At 47.8% G+C, this 9,392-nt stretch overlaps 1 protein-coding gene across 5 annotated transcripts in view; it reads left to right on the forward strand.

Moving 5' to 3' along the window:
- The window catches only part of PROM1 (prominin 1), a 113,378-nt gene extending 106,751 nt beyond the window's left edge, over positions 1–6,627 (forward strand). For all 5 annotated transcript variants that reach the window (XM_079154793.1, XM_079154795.1, XM_079154796.1 and 2 more), the window contains 2 exons: positions 4,995–5,034; positions 5,577–6,627. In XM_079154793.1, the coding sequence (XP_079010919.1) occupies positions 4,995–5,013 (19 nt within the window). In that variant the 3' untranslated portion in view covers positions 5,014–5,034; positions 5,577–6,627. The remainder of the gene's footprint in view (positions 1–4,994; positions 5,035–5,576) is intronic.
- The last annotated feature ends 2,765 nt before the right edge of the window (positions 6,628–9,392 follow it).

Here is a 9,392-nt window from a genome sequence, read left to right on the forward strand (position 1 = left end):
AAATGGCAAATAGACACCATCTCATTTGCTGCCTCCAAGAAAAGGTGGATCTGTGTTGGACTTGGTTGCGAGAGTGCTATGTTGTGAGAGGTTTGAGGATTGATTCAGCTGTCACTTAGCTCTGTCTCCTCCTGGCAGAGTAGACAGTGCTGTGGCCAGTATCATATACTGATCTCCCTTTTCACAGGGTAGTATTTATGGACTCAAATTTCATGGTCAGAGTAGAGTTCTTCTTAACTATCTATATTGTTCTTCAATTAGAGTTCTTCTTAACTATCTATATTGTTCTTCTAGGACTTTCTAAATTTGTAGAATTGGTTTCTGGTGCTTGCCCTGTTTGTGAGGGCTCTAAATGTCCTCTCTGTACCTGGAAGTGTCACAGTTGGCTTGGAGGATTCTAGCAAAAGAGGCAAGCCTGGGCCGGAGTGTGCCCTGGGTCGGGTCTTCTGGTCACAATGCTGAGATGGAGTTTGGGATGCGAGGTATTTGAAGCTCTGTGATAGCAAAAGGAAGAGAAGTCCAGGTGGGCCTGCTGAAGCCTCAATCTTCTGGAGCAAATAATGCCCTGCCAAGAGTTGCCTTCACTGGGCAAAATGGAGACTTTGTGCCCCCACCTCCCTCAGCCCCTTGGATCCAGGCTGCCTAGGAAAGACAAAGCCCATGGGCAGTGCAATTGGCAGCAGAGCCAGCCCTGAGGACTCTGGTAGCAGGAGACCCTCTGCTGACCATGCTTACCACTGCTAATGGCAAGTCCTTTGGGAATCTGGAAGGTACAACTTTATGGCTTCCTAAGCAGCAGGAGGTTTGGAGGAGTTTGCTGCATCCAGGATTCCTTTGCGATTTAAAGGGAGGATTTAGGCTGGCCGTGGTGGTGCAAGCTTGTAGTCCTGTGACTTGGGAGGCTGAAGCAGGAGGATAACAAGTTTGAAGTCAGTCTCAGCAATTTAGCAAGACCTAAAGCAACTTACTGAGACCCTGTCTCAAAATACAAATATAAAAAAGGGAGGGTCAGTTTGCAAGTGGATAACACAGACTCTGAGGTCCCAGAAACCTCTCAGCACACCGATATTGCCATGAATCCTTTGTCATTTAGAAGTGATTGTCAAAACCATAGACATTCACTAACACCTGGTCTCAGAGCTGACTGCTGAGAACAGGCAGCTGTCTGCCATCACCCATCCTGTCGTGGCCTTGCCTGGGCCCTTTGCTGCAAAGGAGAGCAGACACCTGCCTCCAGCATAGACAAGACAGGACCCGAGTCCCCATTCGATGCACAGGTGCACCTCAACTAAGGGTTCAAGGGACATGTGCAAGTGTCCCTGCTGGCCAGCTTTTACCCATGTCATTGCACGTGAGAAGACTTGCTAACTCTTGGATTTCATTTGCCGTACAGAAAAGGGAAAATGATAACGATAGAAAACAGGAAAAAGCCAGAAGTGATGTCCAGATATACGTGCCCCTTCCCACTTGCTGGTGAACATTTCATCCTGGGTTGTTAATGCTGAAATTCAAAATAGGTGATACATCCAAGTTGTACTAAGTACCATTGAGGACGATTCTGTAGCGACTCTGCTTGCAATGCTTTGCCTTCCAGAAGGACCTAGCCTCTCACATTCCTGAAGGAAAGAACTCAGAATGTGTTCCTCTTGGAAGTCCTGGGCTCTCCTGAAGTTTCTGTTTTCTGTATACTGTGGTGCAGCCCCAACAGCAGGTTGAAATGCTTTGTTTCAAGGAGAAAAATGCCACAGACTAACTGCCACCTCTCTGGTTTCCCTGGAGCACCTTCCACGGTAACTGTTGAATCAGGGCTGGTTTTCCTTCCAGAATAGCTCACCTTGCAGGTGGGGGAGCCCTGATAGGTGTCCTGGGCAGTCTGCTCTTGTGGGACCAGTAAAGGAAGAAACACAGGAAGTTTCAGATCAGTGGAGTTGATTTATTTTCAGAAGGTGAGGGAGCAACATCTCAGAAGCCCTCGGAATGTTAGGATCCACTTTTGCTCCACTGAGACCTTCCTGGAGGTCTTGAGGTCCGAGTTGGGGTAAATTGTGTTGCACTTTCTTGTGTCATTATGGAAGCGCTATGGCATTTCCTGGAGCCTACCAGTGTCCTCATCTGTAGAAGGGGACAACAGGAGCCCAGCTCACATAGGGTTGTGAGGTCACAAGGGTAAAATATTCACCCTTTAACCATGTAAGCCCTTGCTTGAGGGTTTTGGTTCATGACAATAATGACCATCTCATCTTCTTGTTACCCTGACCTTTCCAATGGAACCCAGAGGTGTTCAGAAGATAAATGTGTCTGTCCAACCTGTTTGCCGAGCCAGGTCCACTTAGCTTCTAGGCCTACACTGGTGGGCAGGGGGCTTCAGATGCCATGGGAGACCCCAATGGGCCTTCCGTTTGGGTAAACGTGAGCACCTTTGTACCTTCCTGTCGCTGTGAGTTCCATGAGTGCTCACACCAGAAGTCTTCAGATGCTGCCACGTCTCAGGACAAAGCCAGGTTTGGGAGCGGAGCGGTCAGTGCACAGAGAAGTTGCCTGGCCCTCTAAGAAAAGCCTTCTGCAGGTCAGCTTATGTAAAGTCTGGAGCAGTTTGACTATTGGTTCTTGGGGAGCCTCCCAGGAAAGTCCCCTGCAGGGGAACCGTGCGGCTTCTGAGTGGCCAGCTCAGTCTCATCAACTCCTTCACCTGTCTCCCCTCTCATCTTTGTTATCTCTTCTTCACACACACTCATACGCCCTTACCCTCCCATGAGTCCACTGCCTGCTCTGCGACTGGTCGTTTGCTTCTGTCTGAAGAAAGAGGCAGCAGGTTTCCTGTGAGCCTGGAGAAGCCTGGAGTTTGTTTCAGGGATGCTTCTGCCTCCCACCAGAGCCCACCCAGCAGCGGGGGCAGTTTCATCTGGGGAGGCATCCAGGGCCTTGATGCCCACCTGCCCCTGGCCTTAGGTGGATCACCTGGATCACTGGCCATCCACCCAACAGCTTGTGTTCTTTCACCCTCTGGGGACTTTTGTGGTTTTTTTTTTTTTTTTTTTTTTGTTTTTTTTGTTTTTGTTTGTTTTGGGTGGAGCGAAACCTATCTAGCTCTGCCTGAAGGATTAGAAGAAAAAAATTGCTTCCCATTGATCCACAGAGTCTCGAGGGCAGCAGTATGTGTTAAGCAGCCTGGTTTCATCGTGCACAGTCCTCTGAGTCCTTCACAGCTGCCTCCCATTTACAGGAGGACCCAGGCGCCAGGTGCCAGGTCCCCAGTCGGGCCAACAAAGGTCTGAGCTGTTGTTTCTTCTGTTCTCCCGAAGGCCAGGGTTTGAGTCAGGTTCCCTCAGCAGAGGTGGAAAGACCACAGAGGAGTTGACAGTTTTCCCATTCTTTGCTCTGACGACCACCGAGTTGACAGAATAGGGGACAAAAAAGAGGCAAATGGTGCCTCAGAGTTGAGTTTCTCTGGAAATGAGAAAATCTGGGTTTTATATGAACTTGTCCTTTTTAATGTTAAAAAGGCATGTTGAGGAAGACCACAGCACAGGGTCCAAGCAGATACTCCCGTGAACATGGCCTTCTCCTTGTGGGAGCTGTGAGTATGCTCTTTGCCGGGGATCCCAGGGACACTGAGGTAGAAGTGCCCAGTGGGGCAGCAGGAGGGAGCAGACGGACCCCAGTGACGCTGAGGGAGTAGTCACCGCCCCTCACCACACATGCTTTGGCCACGCTGGTCTGGTGGAAGGTGCTTGGGGCCCTTTGGCCCTGTGACGCTCCAGGCCTCGGGGCTGCCAAGTGCAACAGTGCCAAGCAGCTTCTGTCCACGGACCGCCTCTTGTCTGTGGGAGGGGCTGCCAGAGCCTGTGCTGATTGAGATCTGGAGGGTGGCTCCACACTAACTTGACGAGGGCCACCTCAGCGCCGTGTTTGCTCTGGGAGAAGAGTGCCCCACACTCACACCTTGGCCTCCTTTGTCATTTTATTGTGGTGGGTGCCCAGGAAGTTGTAGTTCAGAGCCTAAATTCTCAAGGCCTCCAACTGTCCCAGTCAAGGCCGATCATCCCCTTCACATCAGAAGCTTCCAGAATTAGTTTCAGTTGCTGAATGGGTTCATGCTGCTTATTACCTAATTCTGAAGTCTCCTGAACATCCCCTTTTCTAGAATAGGGTAGGTTGTTTTGTCTGGAGTTCTCAAGAGGGGGCATGGCTAGGCAGAAAATCCAGTGGGTCAATTTGTGTGCCCAGCACCCCTCTGCTCAGGAGGGCAAATGCAGATACTCTGTAGAGATGATCCCAGAACTCACAGGCCTTCCAGGGTCCAGCCCGGGCTGCTGCTGTGGGCCGTAGCAGGACGCCCAGCTGCCCCTGCCTGCACCCTTCCCCAGGGACCTCTGGGCCCCTTCAATAGCGCTTGCTTGTTTATTGAGTGCATGAAAGGAGAGTGAGAAAAGGCACACAGGACTAAGCGTCTGTAGTTTCCAAAGTTCAACGATCAGTTTGATGCAGGGGCTTGGACTTCCACTTCCCAAGCTCTTCCCCCTCCCTGGGGGTCTCTGAGTGCCGCTGTGCCTGGCCCATCCTGCAGGGTCAGAAGGGCTGTGATTCCCTAAATCACAAGGGGCGGGGGTTCCAAACCAGAGGGAGTTTGTGGTCTCCCCTGGTATTCCCCTGTTCTGGTTGTCAAGGCCACGAGTGTGGAGAAAATTAGGACAGCACAGGACGACTGGTGGCTGTTAACCCAGAGAACCACGAAGGGCCACACAGGTGTGCTCGCATGGCGACTCGCGTAAACAGGCTCCTGCAGGACTGCCGTTTGGTCCTATCTTCTGGTCCTCCAGGCCAGCCTTCTGCTTCTGCTTCTGGTGGGCAGTCCATCTGCTGCGGGATCTGGTTTCTGCTGGCCGGGCGTATTTGACCCTCACCACTTTCAGCCTTGGTTCTGTGGTGGGGTCTCTCTCTATATATCCTCAGCCGCTGCAAGTGTTATATTTCTGTATTTTCTTGTGTTTTAGCCCATCACATTATCAATAACTGATGTCGAAATTGCTTGAGGTAAGTTGATGCTTTCATGTAAAATAATGTACCATTTGTTAGTTCTTAGAATATTAAAACATAGATAATCTTAATGTATTAAGTGGAAAATCTAATGTGTAGGTTAGACAGTTCAATGTCACTTATATATGTCTATATAAATCATGACTCTGTACATGACTATGTCATACATGATCATGTGTATGATATATACTTACAAAAACACACATGTGGTGGCTGTATATATTATGAAAATATGAGTTTTTCCTTATAGTAAAAATTAAGCTCCTAGATATTTGTGCACTAACACGTACCTTGAGTTCTTCAGACATTTTTATGTTTTAAAACATTGTTTTGCAACAAACATTTCTGTGATCATTTTCTTTTCTAAAAAAAATTCAGAAACTGAAATTATGAGACCATGCAAATCAGGTTGGGCAAGACAATGGCCTCTAGAACAAGTTTCCCCTGGGGTCCCCTAGGGAACATTCAGGATGATGTGTTTGTGGTTGCTTGGTTAATGCAAAGCCAACTTCTGAAATTTTGTCTGACCTTTGTTTCAGCATCAAGACATACAACGTGGAAAGAATCAGGCCATTGAACTTTCCAGATCCAGAAGGAGCTCTGGTGGCAACACAGTGACTCAGGAGGGCTTGGTGGTCTCTGGGGTAGAGCTTTGTTAGGAATGAACACCGTCACCTTCATAGTCTGTGTGTCCATCACTATTCAAGGATAATCTCCTCTCCCGCTTATTTTTTTTTTTTTTTTTTTACACTGAATTTCTATTTAGACACCATACCATATGGGTTGGGACACATTTCTATGTCAACCAGCCCAAAGGATGTGATACTGGGTTTCTAAGTGACTTCCATAGGTGGAGTGTGCTGGACACTTACGGTTTACAGAAAACATGTATTTTGTGTATAGTAGATTGTATATATACTTTTTACCACAGCCAGGGTTTTTTTTAAAAAATGAGTATTGTAAGGTTTTCTTCTAAATGAGCTTATCATTGGGTCAGTGTTGATTTATTGGTGCTGTTGCAAATGATCCATATTCACTATAAGTAGGTGAAACCTACAGTGTGTGCTTCCCCAAGGATTTGCATTTGCTTTGTCAATGATTGGTCACGGTGTTTGGGAACAGAATGCAAAAGCACTCACAGAGAACCCCGCTTTGCTACACTAGCAAATTCAAAACAGAGAGATCTTGAGAGAAGGAAATGCTGTTTGTCAGAAAGTAGAGCTATTTTGACAGACGCCGAGTGCAGCCTCCACTTGAATCGCATCTTCTGATTAAGGATGAGCATTAACTGGATGTCATCTGATTATTGTGGGAGGGGATTCTAAAATGAAACAGGGGAAGACCCTGGCATGGTTCTTAGATCTGGTGTCCAACATGAATAAAGCCATCATGCTGTGTCCTTAAAAAATATGAAAGCACTGTTTGGTTTATTCACATTGGATTTGCCTTTTTCAAAAGTGATAAGCAATGAAATACTGTCAAACCAAAATAGCAGAAATGTCATGGCATTCAAGATGTAGGCTTTCCATCAAGTTCTTCGTGTCCTGATCACTGTCCTGATTCATTTCAATAAAAGGGGGCTTGGAAAACGTGGTCCGTGTGCTGCTTCCTTGGGAGACCCAAACTGTCAAATTCTAAGCAATGAAAGGTGGCCTGGGATTGTCTGTTCATTCACTACTTTTCCATCACCCAGGAATGCATAGTTGGGATCAACATCCCGCTTCCTCAAAGTCAGCTCTCTTTTAGGTCCTCAGTTTTACTGATCTCAAATTACTGTTTCTTTACAGTCTAAGCAGCAATATCCACACTCAGATCACCCAGCATGGGCTAACTACACACACACGCTCCTGTGTGCAAAAGTGAATTTTTGTTAAACTGTACATGAGAGACCAGATCGTGAATTCTTTTATAGGAAATCCTGCCCTAACTAACCTGCCCTAACCTAATTTTTCAAAAACCTAATTTCCATATCCCATAAAGATTTCAGTTATTTAAGCCAACTGATTGTAATACTCCATAGCTTAATTCTTGCAACTTTTACCAATGTATTTTTCAGTATCTCCTGCTGCCAAATGCACAAGCGGTGGGATATGGTCCTTGTTTTAGTCAGCTTTTTCTCTGTGACCAAAAGACCCATCCAGAACAGCTGTGGAGGAGGAAAAGTTCATTTAGAGGCTCATGGTTTCAGAGGTCTCCATACATAGACAGCTGGCTTTCTTCCTCAGGGCTCCAGGTGAGGCTGAGCATCATGGTGGAAGAGTGTGGTGGAGGGAAGCAGCTCACATCATGGCCAGTAAGCAGAGGGAGACTCCACTCACCAGATACAAATGTATACCCAAAGCCACACCCTACCACTTCAGTTACCATTCAGTTCACCGCTTTCAGGGGATTCATTCACTGATTGGGTTAAGACTCTTATAGTCCAGTCATTTCTCCTCTGAACCTTCTTGTGTTGTCTCACATGAACTTCTGGGGACACCTCACTTCCAAACCATAACAGTCCTGAAGGTCTCATCTTTTCCCCGTCCCCAAAGAACACTCTCTCAGCAGTGCAGCACATTTTTCTCTCTCCTCCTCCCCTTCTCAAATAATTTTCTTGAAAACGCTCCCAACCCATCACCTGCTCGCCTCCATTGGTATATCAGCTGCTGTGACCTGGCTTCTCCCACCACTCTGAAGAGGACTTCGTGGATCTCCTTTTGAGGCTCCCAAAGGAGCCCTCTGTCTTCCTGGGCTTTCCTTTCTGTTCTTCAGCCTTTTTCTTACACTCGTCTTCTTCCCTGTCCTTAAATTGAGTTGGTGTTCCCAGGTTTTCTCCTGGTCCAGCCCCCACTGTCTCCCTGGGCAGTTTCATGCACCTCCATGGTTCACCTGCCTCTCCTGGTCCTCATGATGCTCATCTCTGGTCACTGTAGAGCAACCCACAGGTCCACTGCAGATCTCCGCCCGATGATGTGCCTTAACCCACAGGTCAGCTGTCTTCCCCTATAAAGGGATAGGCAGTCACTGTGTTGGGCTTCCTGGGCCATGTGGTCTGCGTCGGGCTGTGTCCTACACAGACATGGCCGATAGACAATCTGTGAGCGAGTCGAACTGGCTGAGTTCTAATAAGTATTCCAAAACCAGGCCACACGTCACAGGCCTCTGACCCTGCGTTAAACTACTACCCTTTCCTACACTCTCTGACTCCTGCCTTCCCCTGAATTGTTCCACCCTTGCTGCCCTTGAGCCAGAGTTGGCTGAGCCTGCTTCCTCTTTCCTTTCCTCCCACCCTTGGTCACCTAGCCCTCCTCTCTGTCCCTAAAGCATCTCTCTTCTTGCAGTGTTCATAGTGTCTCTTGGTTAATGTGACATTGTCCCCTTTAGGCTTCCAGCCCCTTGAGTGTTGGCTGGACTTAGGGCTGCTTGGGTGGGACTACATTTCCCAGCCCCACTTGCAGTTCAATTAGTTCAGTGTTGGGTTAGGTTAGTGGCAAGTGAATAAAGCATCTAATCAAACAAAGATGCTTATCTTGGACTTGTAACACTGCAAATGGCCACAACCAGACAAACCAGGAGTTAAATTTGAGGAACCGCCTGGCACAAACCTGGAAGATCAGTTCACAAGAGCAGGGTCCTTTTGTTACAGCAGCTCACCTACACTACTTTCCCAGGGACTGCACTTGCTTGACCGCTGTCCTCCCTCTGTACAGCTCTGCGCCAGTGCCTGGCCTTTGTTAATATGCAATCATATTGTCTCTTGTGGTGCAAATCTGATCACACACTGCGTGATCAGTGTGAAAGATGGAAGAGTGAAAACCCACAGAAATCTTTGCTTTACAGAGGATCAAGGCAGGATGAAGTGATGGAGTTACAGGAGAACTCATTGAGTGGTCAGGATTGTAAGCTGGGGGGCCAGGCTAGTGGCCAAATAAAATCGGACAGAAAGCAGCCGAAGCAAGCTTTATTGGAATTTGGCTCTCAGGCAAAATTCCCAGACCCCTGGGGTACAGGTCAGGGTAGGGAGCAGGAGAAAATCGCACATGGCCCCAGCTGCCCAGGGTCTTTATGTAATGTATAAAGCTGCTCTCCCGCCCATCAGGTGCAGTCATTTTGCCCTCCTCCCAACCACTAGTCAATCTGTGAACATCCTAGCTAGCTATTGGTTCATCAGTCAGCTTGCAAGTATCCTTCTCTGATATTGGTCCCCTGTTAGCCCGGCAGAATTCAACTGTTTACTATAGCTTCCCTGCCATCTTTTCCATTCTTCTTCTGTCTCTCCTCACTTTTCTCTATCCTTCTCGCTTTCCACTCTCTCTAACATGTGCCCTTTCTCTCTCCTTTCTTTTCCTCTCATTTTCTCTCTTATCCTGCAG

The sequence above is a fragment of the Sciurus vulgaris genome, assembly GCF_902686455.1.
Source record: "Sciurus vulgaris genome assembly, chromosome: 9".
In the NCBI taxonomy this organism is placed as follows: Eukaryota; Metazoa; Chordata; class Mammalia; order Rodentia; family Sciuridae; genus Sciurus; species Sciurus vulgaris.